This window comes from Ovis aries, chromosome 2 (genome assembly GCF_016772045.2).
Source record: "Ovis aries strain OAR_USU_Benz2616 breed Rambouillet chromosome 2, ARS-UI_Ramb_v3.0, whole genome shotgun sequence".
In the NCBI taxonomy this organism is placed as follows: domain Eukaryota; kingdom Metazoa; phylum Chordata; class Mammalia; order Artiodactyla; family Bovidae; genus Ovis; species Ovis aries.
Genome location: NC_056055.1, coordinates 207,931,866 through 207,959,860, shown reverse-complemented (window position 1 = coordinate 207,959,860; position 27,995 = coordinate 207,931,866). Strand labels below are relative to the sequence as shown.

The 27,995-nt window shown below is 46.0% G+C and overlaps 1 protein-coding gene across 5 annotated transcripts in view; it reads right to left on the bottom strand.

Moving 5' to 3' along the window:
* Window positions 1-1,976: 1,976 nt before the first annotated feature.
* The window catches only part of NRP2 (neuropilin 2), a 126,678-nt gene continuing 100,659 nt past the window's right edge, over window positions 1,977-27,995 (bottom strand). For 2 of the 5 annotated variants that reach the window (XM_012143426.5, XM_004004851.6), the window contains exons 16-17: window positions 14,585-14,635; window positions 8,955-12,259 (exon numbers count right to left, since the gene is read on the bottom strand). In XM_012143426.5, the coding sequence (XP_011998816.2) occupies window positions 11,955-12,259; window positions 14,585-14,635 (356 nt within the window). In that variant the 3' untranslated portion in view covers window positions 8,955-11,954. Of the gene's footprint in view, window positions 6,931-8,954; window positions 12,260-14,584; window positions 14,636-16,035; window positions 16,114-27,995 lie in introns of those variants that run through there. The other 3 variants (XM_060410280.1, XM_042244071.2, XM_060410281.1) reach the window with 3 other exon arrangements.

The following is a 27,995-nucleotide window of genomic DNA, read 5'->3' as shown; positions in this document are numbered from 1 at the left end:
CGAGCAAGGACTTGGAAGGCCGCTCAGTCTATCGCGTCCACTTGGCCTCCACGAAAGGGAGACTTCCTGTTCCCACCACCCCAGACTGTGCTGGTCCAGAGCGGCCCCAGGGCCAGTGTGTCTTCCTCAACGTAGTCTCCCACAGTCTCCAGCAAGGGTTCCAGGCTGGCAGCCGCCTGGCTCTCCATCTGTCCATGCTTATGTCAGGAAAGGTTCGAAACACCAGAAAACCTGGGGGCCAACAGACACAAGGCCAGGCACATCTACGGGGAAACACACACACCCAGGCTGGAAAGCAGATGATGTGAACAGCTAAGAAAAAAGGCCTCACTTTGCTTTAACGTCATCGATGGTTGTCAGGCCGCAGAGGTCATAGCTGGTGCAGATTGCAAGGGAAGAATTGCACGTGACGCTCAGGTCGAATCTGCTTCACTTGGCCTTGGCTGCCACCGTGACCCCCTTTTTGATGAGTATAGCTGAATTAACTCCCCCCACACCCCGCCTTTGGGCTCCCCCCTCGCCATGCTACACAAATTGAAATAGTGGGGTGGCAGGTGGTGGCAGTGGGGGCTGCGTTGGGAGGGGACCGCAGGGACCTTCCATCTTGTTAATGTAACACTTTCTTATGTGATGGGAGCTGAGAGCAGCCTGTAATGAATTTCTCCTCTGGTAATCATTCACCAGTGCATTGTGACCTGTGTGTTTTTGCTGTGCTACACATTTCCAGACGTTCACAGGGACTCGTCAGCACCTACTAAAAATGACTTGGACACGACCCATCTCTTCGTGTGATGCCCTCCCCAGCTGCCTTTCGTCTCTGTTGAGGGAAGGAGTAGGTGGGACCACCTGGAACGGCAGCCGTAGAGTCCACGGCTGTGGTCTGATTTCAGGCCCATCTTGCCGGCAGATTAGCACAGGCATGCCAAGTCTGTGGGCGCTCCTGTTACACTGAGCCATGCTCTTTGGTCTAAATGGTTCCAAAGTGGCCTTTGCTTTTTGCACCTGTTGTTTCTTGCTGTACAATGAGCTGTGCAGGCAGCTTCTTTCACTGAGAAGACATGGGTGCAAATGGTGGTACAATTAGGCATCTGGGCACTCCACGGGTTCTTACCAACTCTGGTGTGAAGATACATTGATGGCAGGGGACAAGGCTATCGTCTGAGTCACATGCATGCGTGTCACCATCTGTGACTGTAATTCTAGCCACGTGGTCAATTGTAAGAACGGGTTTATAACCAGCTTTTACTGCATTTGTGGATCACGATGATTAAACAACAGATGGGAAACCCAATCAAGATTTCTAATCTCCACCTCTTCACTGAGGGAGTGAGTGAGGGCTGAGGGAGTCACTTCATGGCCTGTGTCTAGGGCTGAGTCTATAATTAGTGTACGCACCCCCCGACTTTCTGTGCCTGGCTTGCACACTCATTCTTATAAGACCACAGGCATTGATTTTTGCTTTTGGAAGGATGGTCCCCGAATCCTGGAAATGATCTAGGGAGCCCATGGTGTACAGGAAGCTTGTCAGTGAGGGTTGCCAGATAAAATGCAGGATACCCAATTAAATTCAAATTTCGGATAAACAATAAATACCTTTTCAGTTTAGGTGTATCCCAAGGGTTACACAGCGTTTTTCTTTTGAGAGAAAAATGCTTTTAAAATATTGTGGGAAATTTATATAATGTAAAATTGACTATTTTAACCCTAAGTATAATTCAGTGAAGTGAAGTACATTTACAATGCTATGCAACCATCAGCACTATCCATTTCCAGATCTTATTCAATGTGCTAAATTTTGTACCCATTAAACAGTAACACTCCCCCCAGCAGCCATTGGTAACCTCTAATGTACTTTCTCTTTGAATTTGCCTATTCTTAGTATCTCACTGTTTAATGTATTAGGTTGGTGCAAAAGTAATTGCAACTTTTGCGTTGTTGAAATTTGTTTGATATTGGAATACATTAAGTAAATGTGATTATGTTATATATCATTTTAATGCACATTTCTCACTTTATTTTTTGCTAATGACATTACTTACTATTTATTTTACATTTATTTTAGACTATGGAAATGAATTTGTTCGACAAAAAGCAAATTAGAGCGATTTTCTTGTTTGAGTTCAAAATGGTTTGTAAAGCAGCAGAGATAACTTGCAACATCAACAAGGCATTTGGCCCAGGAACTGCTAATGAACGGACAGTGCACTGGTGGTTCAAGAAGTTTTGCAAAGGAGATGAGAGCCTTGAAGATGAGGAGCATTGTGGTGGTCATTGAAAGTTGATAATGACCAACCGAGAGCATCATTGAAGCTGATCCTCTTACAACTATGTGAGAGGTTTCCGAAGAACTCAGTGTCAACCATCCTATGGTGGTTTAGCTTTTGAAGAAAACTGGAAAGGTGAAATAGTTTGATAAGTGGGTGCCTTTTGAGTTGACTGAAAATTTTTTAAATGATCGTTTTGAAGTATCATCTTATTCTATGCAGCAACAACAAACCAATTCTCAATCAGATTGTGACATGCAACTAAACGAGGATTTTATGACAACTGGCAATGACCAACTCAGCAGCTGGACTGAGAAGAAGCTCCAAAGCACTTCCCAAAGCCAAACTTGCACCAAAAAATGACGTGGTCACTGGTGGTCTGCTGCCCATCTGATGCAGCACAGCTTTCTGAATCCCGGCGATACCATTACATCTGAGAAGCATGCTCAGGAAATCAATGAGATGCACCAAAAACTGCAATGCCAGCAGTCAGGCTTGATCAACAGAAAGGGCCCAGTTCTTCCGGACAACACCTGACCATGTGTCTCACAACCAATGCTTCAAAAGTTGAATGAATTGGGCTGCAGAGTTTTGCCTCATCTGCCACATTCACCTGACCTCTTGCCAACTGACGACCACTTCTTCAAGCATCTCGACAACTTTTGGCAGGGAAAACGCTTCTACAACCAGCAGAGTGCAGAAAATGCTTTCTAAGAGTGTGATGAATCCTGAAGTACGGATTTTTACGCTACAGGAATAGACAAACTTATTTCTCATTGGCCAAAAATGTGTTGATTGTAATGGTTCCTCTTTTGATTAATAAAGATGTGTTTGAGCCTAGTTATAATAATTCAAAATTCACAGTCCAAAACTGCAATTACGTTTGCACCAACCTAATATTAGGTGATTTATTGTGCAGGGAATTGGTTTATGCAATCATGGAAGCTCCTGGGGCAAGTCTGAAACCTATAGGGCTGGTATTATGGAGAACAGGCTGCTACCCTTGAGAAGTGGGAGGAAGCCACTGTCCTTGGCATCTCATGTTAGTGTTCCTTTTGTGTCTGGCTTAGTTCATTTAGCATATTTTCAAAGTTCATCTATGTTGTAGCATGTCATTCGTTTTTAAGGCTAAATAATATTCCATTGAATGCATACACTATACTTTCCTTTCATCTGTTGATGGACATTTGGATGGTTTTCACCTTTATGCTACTGTGAATAATGCTGCTATGAACGTTGGTGGGCAAGTATCTGTTTGATTCCCTGCTTTCAATTCTTTTGAGTCTATCTATGTACCTGGATGTGAAATTGCTGGATCACATGGTGATTCTATATTTAACATTTTGAGGAACTGCTGTACTGTTTTCCACAGCGGCTCACAGATATTTTTATTTGTTAAATCTGGTGATCCTCCAACTTTCCTAACAGTACTTTTAATTGGTATATATTTAACCTAGACTGTTACATTTAAACAAGTAGTGCCCATCTCCATACTGGAACTTGTGGGCATAATCTCTCAGTTTAGACTCTAGGAAACTTGCTTGCACATTTTCCACTATAGTGAGACACAGAAGCAATAGGGAAGAACTAAAACATCTATCTTTTAGTCTGTACAAACAGGCAGCCTGATGCCTGTTAGAAAGTGGAGTTTATACAAGTCATTCACGCATTCATTCATTCAACAAACATTTTTGATCTTACACAGTAAGAATCAGGTATGAGTTGGGAGTCCTGATACGAAAGTGAATGAGATGCTTCTCCTTATTCCTCGCTTTTGCTCCAAGCCAGATTCCCCTCTGCTTCTGAGTCTTTGCACCCGCAGGCTCTTCTGTCTGACATGCTTTCCCTTCTGCCTTTCTCACTTATCTGATTTCAGCTCCCATTGGTCATGATGCTCAGGGAAAGCTTCCCAGAGCCTCTCACATACTCATAGCTCTTTAAACTCCCACCTTGATTGTCATGACAGATTCATGTGGTTATTTGATTTACCTGTGTCTGTCTCTCGATTGTAAGCTCCCTGAAGGCAAGGACCATGTCCATTATGCATATCATCGTCTCCTGGCACCTAGCAAGGCACAGGTACTTAGACGTTCAGTTGTGTCTGATTCTTTGTGACCCTGTGGACTGTATGTAGCCCATCAGTCTCCTCTGTCCATGGGATTCTCCAGGCAAGAATACTGGAGTGGGTTGCCATTTCCTTTGCCAGGGAATATTCCCAACCCAGGGATCAAGTTGAGTCTCCTGCAGTGGCAGGTAGATTCTTTACCACTAGTGCCACCTGCAAAGCCCTAGCAAGGCACATAGTGGGCATTTAATCTATTAACAATACATGTTGATTACTTGAATGAATGTATGCATGCATGCTTCCCATAAGAGTTAGTGGGACATAGATAAGTAAGCATGTCAATTTCTATGTAAATAGCTATTAGTGAAGGGCTCTGGGAAAAACAGCAATTCTGCTGCAAGGGAATTTGGATTTGGGCCAGCTCCACAACAGAATCAAGCCTGAAGATATGCTCCTGGCCTCTCTGCAGGGGGTGGGGAGGGGGTTATCTGCAAAGCTGTGTGCTCACTGCTTTGAACATCACAGATTCAGACAACCGAACAGAGCTACTCCATCAGCTAAGAGGTCAGAGTTTGGGGCTCAAGATTCATTTAACCCAAATGTTCAGTTTACACCTAGGAAACATGAGATATGCCTGACTTTCCCAAGGTCACAGAGTTAGAGGCAGAACTGAGGACCCTGGGCGCTGAACTCCGGGACCAGTGCTCTCTCACCTCCTCAGCATGTTCAAGTTCAAGGGGTGAGGAGCACTGGTAGACTGAAAACCCTCTAAAGTTTTCTTTGAACTGTCACAGGAATTAAAAAGTTGGCTGGAAATAGAAACATGAATGCAAGGAGAGGTGAGATGAGGGGGTGGAAGAGGGAAAAAAGGTGAAGAAAAAAGGTTGATCCAGAAAGGCCGCCTGCCAGGGCCCTGGAGTCAAGGCTTGGCAATGCGGCAGGGCCACCAGCGGGTGCTCGGAGAGGCTGTGCCTCAATTCCCAGCGGAGGCAGTCAAGGGCTTCGGGATGGAGATTTATTAGCAGAGCTGTGCTCCGCAGTAACCTGGCTCTGGATGGCTGTGAGAGGCTGGGCAGCTGTGGAGGCTGCAGCCTGCCCTTCTCAAACAGAGCCTCCTGGTTTTCCAAGGGAGGTTTGTTTGAATTAGGGTAGAGGGGGGGCCCACTCCTGACCACAGTTGCCCGGGCCTGCTGGCTTGGTGAGGGGCCCCGAACAAAGCGCCCCCAAACCACCTGCCCAACTCCCGAGTGCTACCTCTCTGCTGGTGGAGGGCTGTTCTGGGTGCTTCTGTGTATATGTGGGCCAGGCTGGCTCAGGTGGCATCTCTGCAAAGAGAGGGGCTCTGCCTACCCGGTGGCATCAGACAGAAGGAGGGATAAGGGACCACTCGCCTACGGCCAAGGGACTCTTTCTCTTGCGGCCCTGGGAAGTTAGCTATGACACCCGCTTCCGGCACACACAATTGTCCTATGGGGTTTTCTAGCTGGGAAGAGAGAGGACCCAGGTGTCCTTTTCTGGAGAAGCTGCAGAAACAACTTGACCCATGGCTCCCTCGGAGGTCCCTGGCCCACCTCCAGGGAGAACAGGGAAGGTGTGTCCTTCCACCAGGAGCTCCTCACAGGGGCACCCGGGAGAGCCAGGGACAAGGACTGGCCTCGGGGGGTGAGCAACAGGCTTGGGGCTTCTAGGAGGTGGGACTCCAGGGACCAGCCAGCCGAACCTCTGCCACAGTCCTTGAGCTTCATCGGACCCTTCCCTTTTGTTGATGGGAACTGGTGGTTAAAGTTACTGTGAAGCTCCTGGAAGGAGGGAAGGAAGCGGAGAGGACCAGCACAGGTAACATCTCCTATTCTGATCAGCAACCCTCTCACCGCACACCCTACCCCCAGGGGAAACATTTCCCTAGGAGTTCTGTTTAGTTCAGCCTGCGACCGGATGCTGAAGCCTGTGAGAACGGGAATAGACTCATCTTTCCATGTCTTCTTTGAGTGCCCCCTCCCCCACCCTCATCACCACCACCAACGTTGCAGGGGCAAAGGAGCCTTGGGCATCCAGATGGATCCTGTTCCCCGTAAGGATGGGCCTGTTCTAACTTCATTTCACTGCCTCCCCTGAGGATTCTATAAACATTTCCAGAAGGATGCAGATAAGGAAAAAAAAAAAAAAAGATCTTATGTAAACATTAGATGGCTAGGGACCAGGAGGTATTAGATGGTTGAGGCTTTAAAAATACGCACAAGCTTGACTAAAGGAAAGTAGAAATTTCCTTTCATTTTAACCTCTGTTATTGCTGCCAGGGTTAGTAAAACGGTAGAAGCAGGCATATGATGAGACAGATGATATGATGAAGATCTCAAGAGAGGCTGAAAGGGAAGCTGCAGGGCCATGGCTGGGGTGATCTTACTGGCCAGTGAGGAATGGGGATGGATGCATCTGAGGGCTGCCTTCTCTATAAATTGCTGTTGTTCAGTTGCTCAGTCATGTCTGACTCTTTGCGACCCCATGGACTGCAGCACACCAGGCTTCCCTGTCCTTCACCATCTCCTGGAGTTTGTTCAATCAAACTCATGTCCGTTGAGTCGGTGATGCCATCCAACCAATCTATAAATTAAGGAAGGCCAAAGAATGATGCAAGGCAGCAACTCCTCACTGCCTAAAGAATCTTATCTGGCTGCCCAGTCTTCATGCCCTCCCCCCCGCTGATCATGCTTTCATGGCCCTACCTTGTGGGCCTCGGAACAAGCTCTTTCTATTAGCAGGATCTCTATATGCTGTACCTTCAATTGGGAAACCTTTCCCCAGGTACTTTGCTTAGCTCAGTCTTCCTTGTCTTTTCAGGTTATCACCTAAAATACCTGAAACATCACCTCCTCAGGGAAGCTTCCCTGATCAACATTTTAGAGGGAGCGACCCTGGTAATTCTTTTTAAAAATAGCTTCTAAGAGATATATTGTATTATATCAGATTCATTAGGTTCATTATGATAATTTATTGACTATAAAAGAGGTAAGTTGTATTTAATATAATTAACCAAAATGCTATAACACTGGGGCTTCCCCAACGGTTCAGCAGTTAAAGAATCTGCCTGAAATGCAGGAGACACAGGAGATGTGGGTTTGATCCCTGGGTTGGGAAGATCCGCTGGAGGAGGAAATGGCAACCCACTCCAGTATTCTTGCCTAGAGAATTTCATAGACAGAGGAGCCTGGTGGCCTACAGACCATGGGGTCACAAAGAGGCACAACTGAGCATGTCCATACTGTAACATCTGTGATAAATAGTTGTGCTTTACAAATATGAACTCAAGTGACACAAATATTCTGCCTTCAGTATCTGGCAATTCTCTGTCAGAGCTACGTGTTTATGGCCTTCACCGAATTTACCAAAAGCCATCCTTATTTTATGTGTTTAGCTGTTTGCTTTCCATCCATTTCACTGAAGTGTAAGCTCCAAGAGTTTACAAAATCAGGACATGCTCAAAAACATTTCTTGAATAAATGATTGAACCGAATGTGAACCGAGCTCAGGATGGGGGAAAATTCAGTTCAGGTACACATCTTCAAGTCTCCCATACATGTGGGGGTGGAGGGGATAGGCTGAGAAGTTCATAGTCAAGCTTTTCACTCCTCCTCCCCTGGAAGCAGGCATTGCCTAGGAGTGTACCTGGTCTCCTTTAGCTTTCCCTGGCCAAAGTCCAGATTGTTTTGAATCCAATAACCCACAGGTGAAAAGATCTCTGATCATTTTGTGAAGCCAGGCTACTTTTCCTTTCTCCTGGACCAGAGGTTCTTAAACTCGAAGGTGCAGCTGAACCCCTGGTGGATACGGGTGTGCTCAGTTGCTTAGTCGTGTCCGACTCTTTAGGACCCCATGGACTATAGCCTGTCAGGCACCTCTGTCCATTGGATTTCCAGGGAAAGATACTGGAGTGGGTCTTTCTCCAGGGGATATTCCTGACCTAGGGATTGAACTCAAGTCTCCTGCATTGTAGGCAGATTCTTTACCACTGAGCCACTGGGGAAGCCCATGAACCCCCTGGAGGGCATGTTAAAATGTAAATCTCTAGGTCATCCTCCCAGAGTTTCTGATTCAGTAGATGTAGGGTGGAGTCTGAAAATGTACACATCCGACAGTGAGGCTAATAGTTCCGATCCAGGGACCACACTTTGAGAAGCACTGTTATAGACCTCGAAATCACTAGAGATATTGACAAGCAAATGTTTCAATAGACAGGAAACAGCAGAGTCAAAAATCACAGGGGACTGGTGATGTCCAGGGAGGAGGAATGTTAGTAGGGCTCACAGTCTCAGAAATCTACCAGGCAAGTCTATGGGCTGAAATGGCCAACTTGGCCACATAGCTCATCACCTGCCCATATCATATTTTCACTTTATAAAAAGCCAGCTAACCAATCTACTTACTAACGGCATGTAAAGGTGCTAAGAAGCATTGTCCCAAGAGAGTGACCAACCATCCCGATTTGGCTGGGATGGAGGGGTTTCCCAGGACCACAGGACTTTCAGAGCTAAAACCCAGCAATGTTCAGGCAAACTGGGATGTTTTTGGTCACCCAAGGTGAACCTAAGTCTTTGTCTCCAATAAAAAAAAAAATGCAGAGAAATATCTCTGGTATAATGTTTATTTAAATAGTAATCTTAAAAAGGTTTTATACAAATCATATAAACACAGTTTGACGTTGTTTATTTTTTACATTGAAGAATCACAGTAAAAGCTCTCAAGTTCCCTTGATCTGGCTCAGCCAGTGGATGGTCAAATACCTTTAACAGCTAACCTTGGAAAAGTTTACCTCCTGTGTGACAGTTTAACTTTTCCCCTTGTTTTCTTGCCGTTCATGCTCATTCCTTGGACCCTCATTCCTGTCAACTCCCCACGCCCACCTAAGAGAGGAAGCAGCCCTGTGGTCCTGTTGACCGCCTAGTCTGGGAGAGCGCAGAGGTAATATGTCATTCAGTACAAGGCATAAAAGGAGATCAATACTGCGAGTTGGGTTTCCCAAGGGGACGGAGTCAAGGAGATGGGTCGGCGAGCCTACCTGCAGATAGCAACAACAAATGCACCAGGGTGTCCCCTGGCCAGGTTATAATCGGGGTCCTGTCTTGCAATAGAACAGCCTCCGGGGCTGGTGAGGTATCTACATGTAGCTCTGGCTGGCCTGCTTTTGTTTAGCATCCGGAGCCCACTCAAGGGCTCAAACCAGCCAATGGTGACTATGGATACAGGACATTAGAGGGATGTAGGTTGAGTTGTACATAACTGAGAGGTGAACTGTGGGTCGGAGACAAGGCTGGTCTTTGGGGAGTTGCAGAACGGCCCACGGGGCTTGAGAGGGCCAGGGCCCCCACTGTCAACTTTTGAACTCTCTTCTTCTGCAGGTTAACTCTGGAAACCCCCGGACGTGCTAACTTCTGGAACACTGAGTTACAAGGGAAGGCGAAGAGGAAGTGGCCTAATTAAGAACTTGCTTCTGCCACACACTCAGCTCAGGAGGGCCTGAAGCTAAGGCCTTGGGCTTGACAGCTTCACTTTTCACCTCTAACTACCACTGTGCCAATGAGTGCCAAGATCAGCAGTGACACTCGGGCCTAGGTCAAAGTCACAACAACACCACTGAGTCCCACGTGACCATTCACATACACAGTAGATACAGAGAACTCAAAGACTGGCAAAGACACACACACATAGGAATAAATAGCTGTCGGTATGAACTCTCCCTCTCTTCACACAGAACACTGCGACATTACCATTTGAACTAGCATTTTCATAAGTTAACATTGAAAGGAACCAGCCAGCCCCATTCACCCTTCCCCTTTCACCTGGGTATGAGACAAATGACATCATGGGTGACCATAGCAGCAAAAAATGGTCTGACAGTTCACCACTGATTAGCAATAGGCTGGGCATACTGTTTGGGTTTCAAATGTATTTCCAGCACACAGGCGAGCTGTAGGCGTTACTACAAAATCAAGATTTGGATCCTGGCGCGGACAATCTTCTCCTTCACACAGTTTCATGCGATTCCAGATGCCTCCCCTTCTAGAGCAGCTGAGAGTCATCTAGGGCTACGATTACCTCTCGGGTGGCAGGCCTTACTCCATCCATAGGATCAGTGGTGTGGGGGAAGCTGGGTGTGGAGCCACTGGGTGAGGGAAGAGGAATAGAGGAATGCCTTAACTTGTATGGTATTCATTGATTTCTACATAGAAGGAAAATACATTTTTTTTCTTCATTTTTTTCAAGGCACTTAATAAAAAAAAATACATAAATTGGTGTGTGTGTGGGTGGGTGTATGTAAGAACACACGTCTCTCTGGGGTTGAAGCAGCGTTAGCATTTTGGTCCACAGGGCTTGCAGACTTTTGGTTAGAACCAGCTCTCAGGCATTGCAGTGCTGCTGATGCTTCTGAAAGGTGGAGGTGGTGGCTGTCACCCCAAGAAGTCTGTGTTTACTAGCCTAACAGAGACGGATGTATCAGAATGGCAGTCTTTGCTATCACATGATCACAGACAATGGACTTCTTTTTCTCTCTCCACTGTTCTCTTCCTTTCCCGTCAGCTGTCATTAGTGACATCTCACGGATGGACAAACATACTGATAGCTTATATTTCCCCCGCCCCATCTCAGAGAGTGTCAAACAGTGCTGCTTCCTGGGGCTTAGAGGCCTGACAATGAGTGTGTGTGCATGGGCATGCATGTGCGTGCATGCCTGTACGTGTGTGTGCCTGTGGTGCACGTGCGTAGGCTTTAGAAGAACACGGACGAAGGAAAAGAAAAAGCAAAACCACCACCAGAGGCCCCACAAAGCAGCCTCACAGCCACAAGTTCTGGGTCTGGACTGAATGAATGGCTCCTATTCACAAAGCACGTTTAAGGCTTGTCCGCTTCTAACATGGAGGCGCTTCTACGGATTTTGACGTGTGAAGTTTCCTTTCTGGTTTGTTTTAAATCGCATGTAAGAAAGAGCTGTTCATGCTGACCCTAAAATGGCAATTTTCCCCTGGATAAAAAAAGTTAAAGGCAACAACATCCTACCGAAATGCTAGGACTGGAAACGGCAGCTTGTCAAGTTGGCTGGCAGAAGCTATACCACAGCAAATCCCGGAAGTCATGAGACGATCGGAGGGTGGGATAAACTGGACGGCTTTTTTGGAGAATTTATCTTCTAAAGATGGAGAGTCTGAAAAGACCCTTTGCTTTCCAAGTGTTGATTAGGAAGAAAAAGCAGAGACTACTGATCACCACTCTGCTCTATTCTGGAAAAGTCATTCTCTTCTGCCTCTTTGAGTTGCTCACAGACGAAGGAAATAAAACAGAATTAGCAACAAACTCACAAACAAAACAGAACTGTGACCACCAAAGAGATGAGCGCCCATCCTTGTCCCAGCAAATAATTCAGCCACGCGGTCTCAGGTGGGTCCCGACCCCCTGAAAGACTGCATTTCCCCGCTTCCCTCGACTCGCCTGTCTATCCTGTCCACACCTTCAGTATTCTGGATCGGTTGGATCGAGATTATGGCATTCAGTTTCCAAAGGGAAAAAAAAAATTGTAATTTTCACTAGCCCCTCTTGCTGGAATGAAATGTCAGGTGCGATTTGGGTGCAACCTGTCAGGCCTCTGAGCAGCACTTTTGGTGGTTCATCTTGACCTTATGCTTCAGGCCGTCGTAGAGCTCGAAGTTGTAGTTCTCCAGCGTGGTGCAGCTGCGGGAGCTCAGGCCGGAGTAGGAGCAGGTGCAGTAGAGCAGAAGCCCCGCACACGTGGCCCCCAGGAGGACGCCCAGCGAGCTCATGGCAATGATGGTGATGAGAATGGGGTCTAGAGTGTAAAGCCAGCTCTTCTCTTTGTCAGCCAGCGGGGCCCCAGACCCGGAGGTCGGAGAAGAAGAGTTGCTCCAGTCCACCTCATAGTCATCTAGGATGTAAAGGACACAAGAGACTGCAGACACTGCTTCTTTTAGAAATAACTGAGACTCCCTCCAGCCCAGCTCAGAGGTTTTTCAGAACCTGAGGCTGAGCTGTTCGACACTGGAACTATCCTGAAAGTGAAAGTCGCTCAGTCGTGTCTGACTCTTTGTGACCCCATGGACTCTACAGTCCACAGAATTCTCCAGGCCAGAACACTGGAGTGGGTAGCCTTTCCCTTCTTCAGGGGATCTTCCCAACCCAGGGATCAAACCCAGGTCTCTTGCATTGCAGGCGGATCCTTTACCAGCTGAGCCAAAAGGGAAGCCCTGCTTGGCTTCAAAACCCAGCCCCACCTTGTCCTAGCTGCGTAACCTCGGGTAAGTTATTTAGTTTCTCTTTGCCTCAGTTCATTCATCTGTGAAATGGCACTACTAATAACCTCACTGGGTTGTTAGGAGGTGTGAATGAATTAACATTTGCACAGTGCTTGGTGTCCAGCACAAAGTAAGTATGGTCTAAGTATCTGATACTTAAACAGTTTGAGTCACAGTAAGTGAGCTTAGATTTTCACAGGGTGCCTTTAGAGCTCTTGGAATGGCCCTCTGTTCTGTACACTCTTCTTCCTTCGTCTCCTTATCCCTTACTTCCAGCTGCTTCATGTTAAATCAAAGAACAGGCTGAGACTATTTCAACATGACGAGTTTTCCAATTTGGCATTCCTGGCCATCCAAGCAGATTTTTTGTTTTGATCCACCAGGCCTCACGACCTAAGCTTTACCTTACTGCTATGTGTTACAGATTCAGATGTTGAATTCTGACCCCTAGTACTTCACAAAGTGACCTTACTTTGAGGATAGGTGTTTACTGAGGTAATCAAGTTAATGAGGTCCTGAGGGTGGGCCCTAATCTAGTATGACCAGTGTCCTTGTAAAAAGGGGAAATCTGGAGGCAGATACAGGTGGGAGAGTACCATGGAAACATGGAGATGGCCATTCACAAGCCAAGGAAAAAGGGTTGGTCCACAGCCGTCCCTCACAGGCCACGGAAGAAGCCAGCCCTGTTGGTACCTTGATCTTGGACTTCTAGCCTCTAGAACAGTGAGAAAATAAATTTCTGTTGTTTAATCCACCCAGTTTGCAGTATTTTATCATGGCCCCTCAAGCAAACGAATCTGTTTCTATAGCATGATCAAGACATGACCACATCTCTGGCAAATTTTGTGGGATTTCCAAATAATCCCATGAAGAAGGCAGGGTGATACTATAATTTGAAAAAAATAGATGAGGAACTGAGGCTTTGAGAAATTAAGTGATTAGGTAACTCACTCAAGTCCCCAGAGTTAGCAAAGAGTTAAACTAGGACTAGAAACCAGGCTTTCTGCACCCTCATCTTTCACTCTTTCTACCCCATCTAGGCTTCTGCCGCTTGATCTATCGCAGCCTCTCTGTGAAGGCCAGTTGTGCAGCTTTGCCCATAAAAGGAACGTTAGACCAGGCTTTGCAGGGGGAGTCTGCATTCAGTTAACAAGGTGCTGTTTGGGTTAGTCACTCTGTTTCTATAACTACACTTGAAGTGTTTGATTAAGGTCAGGTTAAAAAAAGCAGCTCTATAAACTGCTCGTCTTAAAGGCATCAGTCTTGGTCTAAAGCTGCTCTTTGAGGCGAACCTTAGTGATCTCTCTTGGAAATCAACTCTGGCTCTCAGAGACGCCTAGAGAGACCTGTGCTCCTCTAAGTGGAGGAAAGATATTACATCTGGGTGTTTGCTCAGCGCCCCTCCAGTCAGGACTCCTGCTTCAGCCTCATGGAATATGTGTATTTGAAGTAGGAAAACAGAGCTTGGAATAAGTATGAAAAATGAGATAGGCAGTGAGGATGAGACCTAAATCCTGCAACGAGCCCCACCTTGGTTCCTGGAAGCCATGGAATCAGAAATCTCAGCAGGCCTGAAGGAATGTTCACACTGACAGTTATCCTCTAAGCCCTTTTTGGAAGTAGGTCAATGGGTTCAAGCAGTGACATGTATAGAGGAGCCTGGCTTTCACTTCTAAAGGGTTTATTCAGATTCGAAGTTCATCAGTGTCAAAAGTTGCCCAAAGTAAGGGACCTATTTCAGATTAGGCGGAAGAAACTCAATAAACTTTCTAACTCTCTAAATTTGACTTTGACAGAGAAATTGATGGCTTCTTCATTCCTCTCTGGATTCTTGTCACATATTTCTGGCTGATAGTTCTGAATTCTGGCCCTCCTATACCCTGGGCATTATTTTTGTTGATAGCTTTATAGCCAAACTTGACTTTCATGATTATCTTCTAAATCATAACAACACTTACCATCAATTTCATCCTCGTAGCCCTCTCTCCCGTGTATTTCTGGGATGTCCACTATAACAAGAAAGAAAATTGAAAAAAAAAAAATCAGTCATAACAGGTTCGAGCGGCTAAAAGGCAGAGATGCCACCTTGTTGAAAATGACTCGCCAGCATTGTGGGAAGCTAAAAAATCGCATCTGCTTCTAGATCATTTAGTACTGCACATTACTGGATCCGTCCCCCTTCAAATGACTTGACTCTACTTCCAACAACAACCGGAAGAATGGAAACAGTAAGAAAGGCCTTAAGTGCCCAGTAGATGCTCACTTGTATCTCTATAACAACTGTTATGCACAACCAGTATAGGTCTGAGGCAACTTCTCTCCTGTCCTTCGTCAGCTGCATGACTGTGATGTTCATCTGGTATAACACACTGCCCCTCCTCATATGAATGCATCTAAGCGGACACAAAGTATAAAAGTTTCTCCTCTGGATTGCAACAAATGTAATTTAAGTAAGTCACATTTCACCATTATATGTTTTAGTGTATTTATAGAACTAGAATTGGAAAGAATGTTATAAGGCCTGTCCACCCCCACATATCCATGCTAATACTTCTCTCTTTCCTTCCCAGTCTATTTTTCCCATTGGCTTTCTTCACGGTTTAGAATAGATCAAACATAGGCACCCAACCTGACTCGCCCAGGCTTGAACAGAGCTAAGTAAATTTACTCCAAACTTTCTCCAGTATTATCGCTGTCTATCTTTTTCTTTTTTTATGATAATTTTTTTGGGGGAAGGGGGATAGCTAATACAGGTCTCTATTCACTTTGCTCTCCGTCTTATAGAAATCAGAGCCAATGGAAATTACTTGTCTAAAATGGTAAAATATTTAAAAAAGAGAATCAAATATGTGGTGAAGAACAGGGTCTTATCATTTCTTCCTGTCTTATGAGTTAATTATGCCTGTCCCGGCTATCAGGTCAAAGTGGCACCAGTGACTGTACGTGGCCCTTCAGAAATTTCATTCAGCTCAAAGTCAGGTGAGCTACCTTGATGTCAGCACTATAAATTTATATCCAAAAAAGTCAAGACTGAACACAAACTCAAGCTTCCAAAGAGCTAAACTATCAAACAAGAGGAACAAAAGGACTTCAGACCAGCCTGAACGTCTCCCTCATCCACACAAAATCTCAGGGAAGATCTACTTGATCACGACCTGAACTGAGGATCGATCCATCACTGCCATGCTTGGCATTCAGTCTTTCCCTGGAGGCAGAGGTTTTCATCCTGTTAGAAGTCTTCCTCATTCCTGGCCAAAGTGCTAAAAGCACAGTCTCATCCTCTTCGTCACCATGAGGGATGCGGAAAACAAAATGCCAAGACCCCGCTGGAAAGGATGAATGCCATGTGGCACCAATCCTCCGTAAATCCAGCCTGTTCCTGGCACGTTTGTAGCACAGCAACTAGTACCTGCAGGCCCCGCCAACTTCCGCACCTCAGTGCCCATCCCTGCATTATTCTCCAGGCCTCTACAATGCAGGCTGTGCCCTTGGAATGAAGATGGAGACATGAATCAACAGGAGGCAGGTGGTATCTGTCACAGGGATCAAATCAGGCTCATGGAAATCAACCCAGAGGCTTAAAATAAAAAATCTTACGAGAAAAACAAACATGGAAGGAAACCACCACATTTCTAACAATTAATCATTTTTATGGGATGCTTATATGTCTTAACACCTTCATGGTTAAAAGAAGCAGAACACTGGATAAGAAAGAATATGTGGATCAACCCAGGATGAAAACTGCAGGGCTCCTGCCAGTGACTTTCGGGCCAAATCCTGTTCTTGCTTTTAGGGATTCCATCTCTGCCAAGGATGTGACAGGTTTGGAGGCTAGAGTGCCATCTTGCTCCATCTCACACCCTCAGGGAAGAATTCTTAACACAGTATTGATCACCAGCTGGAAAGGAGTGGATGTGGCATTGATCTTGGAGGAAAAAGGGTAAGAGGATGGTAATGACTATGAGAACATTTTGTCCCAGGAGATCATAGCCACTTGTCTCTGAGGGCAGAGGACTGGATGAGATAACCCTTCTCCCCCCAAGAATAGGTCCATTTTTAAGGTTCTATGAAATTGATTACCCAGATGTGACTCAGATTTCTGCACCTGTAGGATCAAAGGCTACTTCAGGTGAAGAACACTTTAGAGGCTTGACTTGGCTTTTTGCATAATCACTGCTCCCAGGAGTTTGGTGAGTGGGAAGGGGTCAAAAAAAGGATAAGTTAATCAACATTTTCAAAAGCGCATCTGTTCATGAAGGCTTAAAGAAAGAATGACACATTGGGGAAAACCCCAATAAAGGGAACGTTTGTACAAAAAGCAATTTACTTTGATAGCAATTTTCTCTAGTCCCCTTGCTAATATTCTTGATATCTGTGTTTGGTTAAGAGCTTTCTTTCTCAGAAGCCTCTTTGCTCTTCATGGACCACTTTCCTTTTCTGTTGAGGCCAAGAGAGAAACTTCAGCCTGTTTCCTCAGAATGTTGGCAGGGTGTGTGGATGTCCACTGGGTCCCTGTAGTTCTAGTAAAGAAAAAGCAAGGGTAGGTTGGAGAGAGGAGGAGTGAGCCAGGAGCTCAAGGCAGAGACTGGAAGCAGCACCTTCCCAGGAAGGAGACATAACAGCCAGCAAATGGAGGCCTGGCTGGGGAAGAGAGGCTGAGCAGGGACCTGGAACTAAACTTTTTAAATGAGGACATTCCAGGACTCTTTTAGAATGCGTGTGTGTTTGTGAGTGGGTTGATGGAGACTGCAGTGAGCCCCACCTTTAAAAGAACACAGATCAGGAATGCATCTTACCACCCACACAACTTCCACTTTCAACCTTTGTGCTGATATGACCCTGCTTCCTTCTGGGCCCCTGTGTGGATTCAAGCTCAGGTCAGTCTGACTCCAAAACCTGAATTCTGACTCTTAGTACTGTACTCGGGCCAGAGAAGACCCTTCTCCTTCAATTCCTCCACCTGTGCACACAAGTTCTCTGGCTATGGGCAGAACAGTGCATTTCACCTATATCAGCCCTGTGTGTGTGTGTGCTCCATCACATTCGACTCTTTGTAGCCCTCCAGGCTCCTCTGTCCATGGGATTCTCCAGGCAAGAATACTGGAGTGGGTTGCCATTTCCTCCTCCAGGGGATCTTCCCTACCCAGGGATCAAACCCACGCCTCTTGCATTGGCAGATGTCTTCTTTATCACTGCACCGCCTGGGAAGACCATTCCAACAGAGAAGACAGTCTGCCTTGTCTTCATCCCAGCGGGCTGGATACAGTGTCCGGCTGTTTGCCTGCGTTGCTGGCTCACCACTTTGATGGGAACTCACCAAGATTTCTCATGAATGTGAGGATGTGGTGATCTGAAATTTGGGGCTTCATGTTTTTCATGATAGACCTTATCCAGAGAGGGAAGGTGGGCTTTCATTGTTCTTCATAGAGCAGTGTTCACTTACTGACTACCAGCCAATCAGCCAATTCTCATTAACAGGGTCGACTACGTGCCAGGGAACCATACAGAGGAGTTTGGAAAATGAAGATGTATGGGACCTGGTGTCTACAACCAAGGCCCTTCAGTGTGATTGGGAAGCAAGGACTCACCGTGCCAAAAGAGCACAAAAGAAAGGGGGCTGTTGTGGAGGGACCTCAAAGTGCTGATGGAGTTGGGGGCAGGGATTGGGCAAATGAGGGTGGGCCACTGCTGGGAAAAATGTGGGCGGACAGGGCAGTGGCTTTGGAATGGAGGCTGCTGCCAGGGGTGGGGAGGGGATGGGGAGTCCAGCTCCTTTCTCTGATAGGTATGGACGGTCTCAAACATGGCACCTGAGCCTTTAAGCTTGTACACTGATCTCTTGGTTTGGGGCATGAATTCATTTTTTTTAGATCCACTGAGGAATTCAAAGAGATTGCCTTGCCTGGTCACAGATCTCCTCCTTATATGTCCCTACATCAGAGTCACGTCTCTGCCCACCTCCCTGCACCAGCTACTGCAGACCAGCAGAGCAAGAGGAAGAAGAACTCATGAATGTCTGGAAGGTAGTTGAACAGAATTTTGAGAAACTGAGTGATTAGCCACTACTTAGAAAACAAACAAAAACCCAATTCAGGAAAACATGGTCATTTTCACATTGACATTGCATCTCAGGCCAGATGGTCCCCTTGTTTCCATTAGCATTGCAGAGAGGTGGGTTAGGTACCCAGTGAAGAGTGATTCAAGGTCTTACCTGTCTCCTATTATCCTGATTTTCCAGAACAAAAGACCCTATAGTGGCTAGTTACCAAGACATCCTCTGGACTGTTCAGCAATCCCCCTCCACCCAGGAAGAGTCGAATATTCTCCAGTATCCTTGTCACTAAATTGCAAAGGTACAGCACAAAAGAGGAACCGCCATACCGGTCATGAACTGAGCCTACTCTAGGGAGATGTGTATCTCCCAGAGGGGTTTGGAACACTGCCTGGCAGTGTAAGACCACACATGCCAGGCAGGGGAAATACCCCAGACACTCCAGCCTGCAAGTGGAAAATTCCCCCTGAGTGTGGTGTAGGTCTCAAACAAAAATGCTCTCTCTCATTTAGATTTTCCTTCCCAGTCTTCCTCTCTCTTCACACGCACACAGACACACACACACATTTTGCTCTCTCCCTCATCTTTTTCTTTCCTTTCCTAAATTAGGATCCTTTGGGGTTAGAATGTTTTTCTGCAGTTACAGAAAAATTTGACCTTCCCTTTCACTATATCTCTCATATGCTGTGGTCACTGCAAGTGTATTTCCATTGACATTATTCTGTTTAGTTTTTATATCAAAAAAACAGAGCTTCACAAGATCACTAAGAGAGTGAGGAGTCTGCCCCAAACCACTGGCTGCTTTTAGATAAATGGTTGAAGATCATCCCTGGGTCACTTGCACACTGATCAGGACACCAACATATGCTGGCTTTTCTCTGAAGAGTCTCTTCCAGGCCAGCTCCGAGCAGTGGCTTGAGAGGCCTGGTGGAAGCTGATGACAGATTGGCCACCCAGAACATGCAGTGGACACACTCAGGACTGCACCTGGAGGGGAGCACTTCGGGATAGGGAGGAGCCCCGGGCTGGGAGCACTGCCCTGGGAGCAGACTGCCTGCTCATCAGAGTTCCACCACTCCACTCAGGTGTGGGGGCTAGGATGAGCCTCTAAGCACCCTGAGTCTCAGCTTGTTCCTCTGTACAGCAAGCACTTGTGTTCTCTCCTGCCCCCAAACCCTATCATCTTTACAGGAAGATAATGAGGAAAGCTACGACGGTCTTTCTGTTGAGGGCTGCCCAAAAAGGCCGATATTAGATAAGGCAGCTTCTACAGAAAAGAGCTCACTGCCCCAGTCTTTACCCCAGGTCTGTCCTCTTCTGGGTGCCTCCCACATGAAGTCATCCATCTTAAGTTCTGCAGGGACGGAGAAGACCACGCAAAGGACAGGCGGGGGCAAGCTATGAGGTCTCGTGTTTCCAATACTTGCTCATTTGGCTTAGAAATCAATCCTGCTAACTGGCAGCTGAAGAACTGACAGATCGGGTAAATAGTGTTCCAAACTTGAAGACTCCACCTTAGCTAAGGTGGGGCTGATAAAACCTGGTGAGAAGCCACTGAAACCACATGTCCACTCAACCCATCAAACTGCAATCAGCTTTTAAAGCAAGGATCAAAGATATGCCTACACAGGAAATCACTGAAATCATTCATTTTCACAGGTACCAAGTGTCATCACTTCTATTCAAAGAGGAAGAAATTGAGGAAGGAGAGTAGAAAAATGCAAGAAGTCATTGAAGAGCTCAGCAGCAGACCTGAGAGTCAGCCACATTTTCGACACCTTGTTTAGGGCTGTGATTTATTTGGGATTAGCTCTTGGCCACTGAGAGTCCTTGTTGAGTTTGATTCCAAGTTCCTGAACCCCTCAGGTCAGTTAAATCACCGGACCATTCAAATGGGAGTAGCCTTCAGAAAATTCTCTCAGCCACTTTGTTTTGATCCCAGCAGGAGAAGCAACACTGTGATCTAAACAAATGAGGAATCATGAAGGACTAACAGATATTTCTTGGCTCTTCAATGTGTTTAATTTGATTTAATATTTAGTGTTGGCTGAAGGTTCCTACTCCCTACCACACTTAATTTCCCTAATTCAGTTTGTTCATCCCCAGTTGCCATAAGGAGCCAAAAGTTCAGATGTAGATCGAAATTTTGCCAAAACTCCTCCATTAGAGTCAGGCTACTTGAGAGCCCTTCATCCTGTGCTGGGTTTGGCTTGAGTTTAGAAACACCACCAGAAGATCCTTTATCATGGGTTTTTATCTCTTGAACTATAGCCAAATGTATGCAAAGTCATGGAAAAAAAATTTTTTTTGCAGTTTTAAAATGGTTTCAAGCTGGAAAAGAAAAGGGGGCTTGATCTGTGATATTTAAGAAGACTTTGAACATGATTTTCAATTATTTTTAGTTGAATTATCAGAAGGAAACACTAAAAAGGATTGAAAAATAGACTATAATGAGAAGGTTGTGAAATGACCTAATAATACTTTGAAGTGTGGAGGCGGATGAGCAGCTGAGGCCAGAATGGCTCCACTGAGCCCCAACAATCTGCATGAAAATAAGAAAAAGAAGGCAGCCAGTAAAATGTTTAATTATAGACAGAGGCTTCATGATTGTGTAGGCTGGAAAAAACCCAGTAATGGTGATGGAGGAAAATTCTGGAATCTCTCCTTTGCTCTTGTTGTTGTTGTTCAGTTGTGTCTGACTCTTGGACCTGCAGCATGCCAGGCTTCCCTGATCTTCACTATCTGAGTTTGCTCAGACGCACGTCCATTGAGTCGATGATGCCATCCAACTATCTCATCCTCTGTCACCTCCGTTTCCTCCTACCTTCAATCTTTCCCAGCATCAGAGTCTTTTCCAATGAGCTGGCTCTTCACATCATGTGGCCAAAGTATTGGAGCTTCAGCTTCAGCATCAGCCCTTTCAATGAATGTTCAGGGTTGATTTCCTTTAGGATTGACTGGTTTGATCTCCTTGTTGTCCAAAAGACTCTCAAGTCTTCTGTAGCACCACAGTTCAAAAGCATCAATTCTTCAGCACTCAGCCTTCCTTATAGTCCAACTCTCACATCCATACATGACTATTGGAAAAACCATAGGTTTGACTAGATGGACCTTTGTCGGCAAAGTGATGTCTCTGCTTTTTAATATGCTCTCTAGGTTTGTCATAGCTTTTCTTCCAAACATTCAAATGTCTTGTAATTTTGTGGCTGCAGTCACCATCTGCAGTGATTTTGGGGCCCAAGAAAAGAAAATTTGTCACTGTTTCCACTTTTTCCCCATCTATTTACCATGATGGGACCAGATGCCATGATCTTTGTTTTTTTGAATGTTAGGTTTTAAGCCAGCTCTTTCACTCTCCTCCTTTACCCTCATCAAGAGGCTCTTTAGCTACTCCTCACTTTCTTTGCTCTAGATCTTTGAAAAAATTAGAGATGTTCTTCATTACTGTAAGTGGAAGCCCCGACTTTAGGTTTGGTCTCTTGCATAAATGCAACTGAGCTTCCCAGATAGCACTAATGGTCAAGAACCTGCCTGTCAATGCAGGAGACATAAGAGAGGTGGGTCCAATCCTGGAGTCAGGAAGGTACCTTGGAGGAGAGCATGGCAACCCATTCCTGTATTCTTGCTTGGAGAATCCCATGGACAGAGGAGGCTGGTGGGATACAGTCCATAGGGTTGCACAAAATCAGATGACTGAAGCGACTTTGCACGCACGCATGCACATGAGAGATCGGACATGCTTTCCTGGTGGGAGGCCTTGGTGGAGGGAGGTAAAGAAAGTATAAGGATGCCAGAGGATAAGAAAAGGGCCACCAAGAGAAGGGGAAGATGGACTTCCCTGGTGGTCCAGTGGTTAAGAATCCATCTGTCAATGCAGGGGACATGAGTTCAGTCCCTGATCCAGGAAGATTCTACCAGATGTGAAGCAACTAACCCCGTCACCCCGACCACCGAAGCCTCGGTGCCTGGAGCCTGTGCTCTGCAACAGGAGAAGCCTCTGCAATGAGTAGCCCATGCACTGCAATGAAGAGTAGCCCTTGCTTGCCGCAACTAGAGAAAAGCCCTCACAGCCCTCAGTGCAGCCAAAAAAACAAATAAATAAAAAAATACATTAAGAAAGCAGAGACAGGAGAGGTGCAGAAGGGGAACAGTGGGGGCTAAAGATGAACCACACTCAATACAATTGTGCATAGGTCAGTGGGGACAGGTCCTCCTTGAGGAAGGAGGTTTTAGAGCCAGGGGTTTAGAGCCAGGAAGCTTTGACAGCGGTGCAGGCTAAGGCTTCCCATAGACAGCATCATGGGGCTTGTGCTCCTGGTCTTCAGTTGGCTGAGGCGGATGAAGCATCATGGGGCTCCTTGGACTCCCCCACATCCGCTCCTGTCTAGGTCCTAGTGGCTATACTTCCACCTCAGTACCAGCTTCCCAGTAAAGAACCTGCCTGTCAATGCAGGAGACATACGAGATGGGAGTTCCATCCCTAGGTGGGGAAGATTGCCGCAGAAGGGAATAGCTACCTACTATAGCATTCTTCCCCGGTTGCTCAGATGGTAAAGCGTCTGCCTACAAAGCGGGAGACCTGGGTTCGATCCCTGGGTTGGGAAGATCTCCTGGAGAAGGAAATGGCAACCCACTCCAGTATTCTTGCCTGGAAAATCCCATGGACAGAGGAACCTGGTAGGCTATAGTCCATGGGGTTGCAAAGAGTTGGATCCGACTGAGTGACATTTACTACTACTATAGCCTTCTTGCTTGGAAAATCCCATGGACAGAGGAGCCAGGTGGGGTCACAAAGAGTCCACACGACTGACGCGACTTAGCACACAGCACACACACCAGCTGTCACGAGTGCCCTAGAAAGCGACGAGGAAGACGACGCATCCCCCAAGGTTCTTATGTCCCTTCTCCCAGCCCCTTGGTGGCAGTAGGGAGACGCAAAGAGAAGAAAAGTTTAACAGACTGTGCTGAAATGAGCCTCGGTAACCAGCAGGCTGACTGAGAACAGGGCTTTGGTCAAGGCCACCTCAGGTTCAAAGCTTTCTCTGCATTCCCTTCATTACCGGAGTTGGTCACTCTCTAGCGAGTTCCAGAGGACTCCAGTTCAGCGTCCAGTTAATGAGTCCTGCCGCCTGAGAAAGAAATTGCTGCTATTGAAAGCCAGACCTGGAGCCCTATCATTCCTCTTCCGGATGGGTACATCAGTTAATGATACTACAAGGGTTCAGTTTTGCACAATTACACACAGAAGACAAAACAAGCTTGTGGCGTGTGTGTGTGTGTGTGTGTGTGGTGACATAGCTCTAGCTCACCCACATCTCATTCTTGTGCTGCTCCCCCCAACTGAGCCATCAAAAGTTATACTCCACCCTATCCCCACCTCCTGCAAAGAATTATACCCTAGCCTCATGCCCAAGAGGCAGCAGTCCTGGATTTTTGGCAAGTTGGAGAAAGCACAAAGATCTTCTGTATGGCTGTCACACTATCCATTATGCTCAGTCACACCACTATGACTGCTTGGTCTAAGCGCACAGTAGAAATCAGGGTAACATCTCTTAAAAGAAATGGTGTTTGGGACTAATGGCTCTCTTGGCTTCTCTTCTGCTTGCCATTCCTTACTGGAGCCACTTGGGGCTAGTAGCTTCACCTGCACATTGAAACCTCCCACTGGAAAAACCACCTCATCTACTCCCCTTCCTCAGGTCACAGTAGCCCTGAAGCTCCTCAAAAAGGAGCTGGGTGCATCCTTCCAGCTGGGTAAGCCTGCTCCTCTCAGGGCTGTGGTCATGGTGGGGGCCTCAGGTACAAGGTCCCAAAGACTGGGGACTTTCCATTGGCATGTGGCTGGCTTGTGGCCGTTGGAATATTTTTGTCTGTAGCACAATACTGTGCACTGACCTTAAAGAATGTTTTTCACATGAATTTTTTAGTAGAAAACATAAATAAATAACAGCGAGGCACAGCATAGTCACTCTTTGAAGAAACCAAGTGGAACTCATTAATCATGGAGAACAGGGCTCTGTCTGCTGAACTCAGGGATAGAATTAACTCCCAGGGCACAGTGGCCACAGTTCCAGCGAGCTGCGACTTGTAGCCAGGCTCACACTCTCCACAAATGGGCACTGAAAAAGTCCCTGCAATTAAGATTTCCTTCAGTTAAAAGTGTCCTAAAGTTTTCCCCTGCAAGCACTCCCCCTAATTTAGAGAGACAGACCCAGAGATTATGTGGCTTGTGCGCATGATAGGGGATATAAGGCAGGCTGTCCACTAGTTTGTTAGCCTCTCAGATGGAGGCAGGTTCATTCTAAAAGGTAGACTCCAGGCTTCCAAGGCATCTATTATAAAGTGTAAACAGGCACACCACTTGACCCACATATTCTATTCCAGAGAAACGTGAACAAAGAGGCAACTGTAAGGATGTTCATTACAGTGCTGTTTATCATTGTTTAAGAAAAACTAGACACAACCTGAATTCCCACCAGCAGGGAAGCAGTTAATAAACTATGGTACATCCACATGATACAAAATGCTGGACGATATTTAAAAAGAATTGCGTAAGCCTGTCGGCATGCAACAAAGTAGCCCCAAGACTTTGTCAAATGAAAAGAAGCACATTATCCAGCCAAGGGATCCAATGCTGATACTGTTTACACAAAACCAAAGCAAACTGCATAATTAGACATGAACATATACATTTGTAAAGGTATAAAACAAGTCCTGAAGTTACATACCTTGAACAATTTCTCATGGTTCCCTCTGGGAGGGGAGTGGGACTGGTTAACAATGAAATGAACTTTTTAAAAAAACGATTTGCAGTTTTTGAGGCTATAGCCATGAATAACTCACAAGTTGAAAAGAAATGAAAGGAAGCCTAGTCAGATACCATCCTAAAGTTTCCCCCAATGACCTTCTTCAGTATCAATAACCACTCTGGCCATGAGCCTCCAAGAATAGGTGTTTTCTCCACTCAATGACCAGTCCTGCCTCCGGCATGTCTGTTGCTGACTCTTCAAATGACCTTTCCTATTTCTTGGCTTGATGCCCATGGGACTGTAGTTTTATTGGGAGCTTGGAGTTCAGCGACAGCAAAGCCCAGGAACAACTATTTTATTGGAAAGAGAGTAGAAGGACTCTGAGTCTCTTGCCCACTGGCCTTGGGTCAAGAATGGTTTCTGCTGTTTGCCCTGAAGCACCAAGATCATGCATTGTGCCAAGCAGAAACCATACTAAGAGGGGGTCTGCTTTTTGGCAAGTGCCCAAATCATGTATCCATTCCAGGCTTAGGTTTGGGGCCAAAAGGAACTCCTTCCTCCACACAGTGCAAACGTAGCCTGGCTGTGGCCTGTGGCCCGATGCCTTCTGAGGGTCCAGGTGTCTGACGATATCTAACCTGAAGACATACTCCAGCGCACTTGGTCTGTGTCAGGCTTCATTAAATCCTACACGATTCCTAGCTCTTAGTTTATTTATATAAGGCGATCTTTCCCCTGCCGATCATAAGGCCATCAGCTGGTGCTTCCCCTCTCCCCTCCTTTTCCTCTGGTTGGCTTTGTTTTGTGTTTTCTTTGGGCCGTCACTGAAATGGATGAAAGGCAAATTACAGCTGCAAGAGCCCCAGTGATGTGCACAAAGAGAAAACAAGCCGCACCTACAGATCTGCAGTTTGGCTCAGATGCGGAGATCACAAAGCGGACAAATTAAAACTTAAAAATGAAGCTCTTTTCATCAGAGACAATAGAAAGGCCAACAACGTTTGTGCCAAACAACTGCACAGTCTGTGAAGAGAGGTGATGAAAACAGACCCAGGGCCATAGTTGACTGGCCAGGCTGCGGGTATCTGGGCTAGGAGGGCTTCAACCGCAAGAATGCACATTTAAACCATCATAAAGGGCCAGGTAGGAGCCAAGACAGACCCTACTAGGCCTTGACATCTGGTGTTTATGATCCATGGAAACACAATTTCTGTAACATTTATGCTTGGGTTAGGTCTGAAATACCATACTGATAACAGTGCTGTGTTTGACGCCTAAGATCAGAATCGTAACAGTCTCTGCTCTTTTGGGGAAGAGAAAGAATGTGTATAGAATAAGCCTTGGGATCAGAACTAAGGCAGGAAAAGCAATGATGAAATTCTCAAAGGTGGCTGCAAAAACAGTAATGCTAATTAAGCATACATGATGGCTAATTTAATTCACTGGCAAATCTGGTCCCAGGCCAGCTTATGAAAATGTTGACTGAGCCTGACTCTTTGTTGGAAATAAATGCTTCTGAGATGCTTTCATTTTCATCCTTTGCTAATAGCAGCAAATGGCTTTAAGGATAGCCAACTGCTACGTGGACAAAATGGGTCATGATGCTCGTCGTTAGAGGAAAAAACAAGGCTCTGCTCATGGACACTCAACTCTATTCTCCTGCAGAGGACAGACAGTGACATCTCTAGTGAGCCAGCTGTAGCGACTGCAGATCTGAAAACCCAGAAGCCTGTTTTCTTTAGCACCACTTGGGCAGGTTGATAGCTGTAAAAAGCAATTCTTCCTGGCTCTAGCTTTAGAAAGGAAGAAAAGCAGGATCCTGGCAGAAATAGGCTCTTTTGGACCTGCTTCTTTCCTTGGGGGCCATTAGGAACGTTCTCAGACTCTGAGGAAGGGTTTGGGGTTGATACTTTTAATAGACTCCACAAATATAGGGGGGTGGAAAATTCTTCCATCATCACTTTTGACCACCATCTAGAAACACTGAATTGCTGTGAGGCTGTCTTTCCTTTATCTTTTTTTTTCCTTTCCCCTAACAACTCTCTGATAAAATATTTTATATAACTATGTCACTAAATATGGCCTTCCACAATGGTTCAGTGGGTAAAGAATCTGCCTGCACTGTAGAAGACACAGGTTCGATCCCTGGGTCAGGAAGATCCCTTGGAGATGGGAATGGCAACCCACTCCAGCATTCTTGCCTGGAAAATCCCACAGACAGAGAAGCCCAGTGGGCAACAGTCCACGGGATGCGGTTGCAGAGTCGGACACGACTGAGCACATAAACTCATAGCCATAATTCATGTTTCTAAATACTCAATAAAGAGAACCAAATACTCATCAAATACTTATGAAAAGATCTGGCTCTTCAAGTAAGTCTCCCCAAGTTCCTCTCCTCAAAATTTTTGTAGAATATTCCTTTTATAAAATGTTCCACCATGATATTTCCAGGTTCCCAGTAATCATATAATTATCTTCATTAGTTGCTCCCAAGTCTGGAATATCTTTGAGCCTTGAACATACTGTAAGTTTCCGTTTGGTCTGGGAAAGTGCTCATAAATTGGGGAT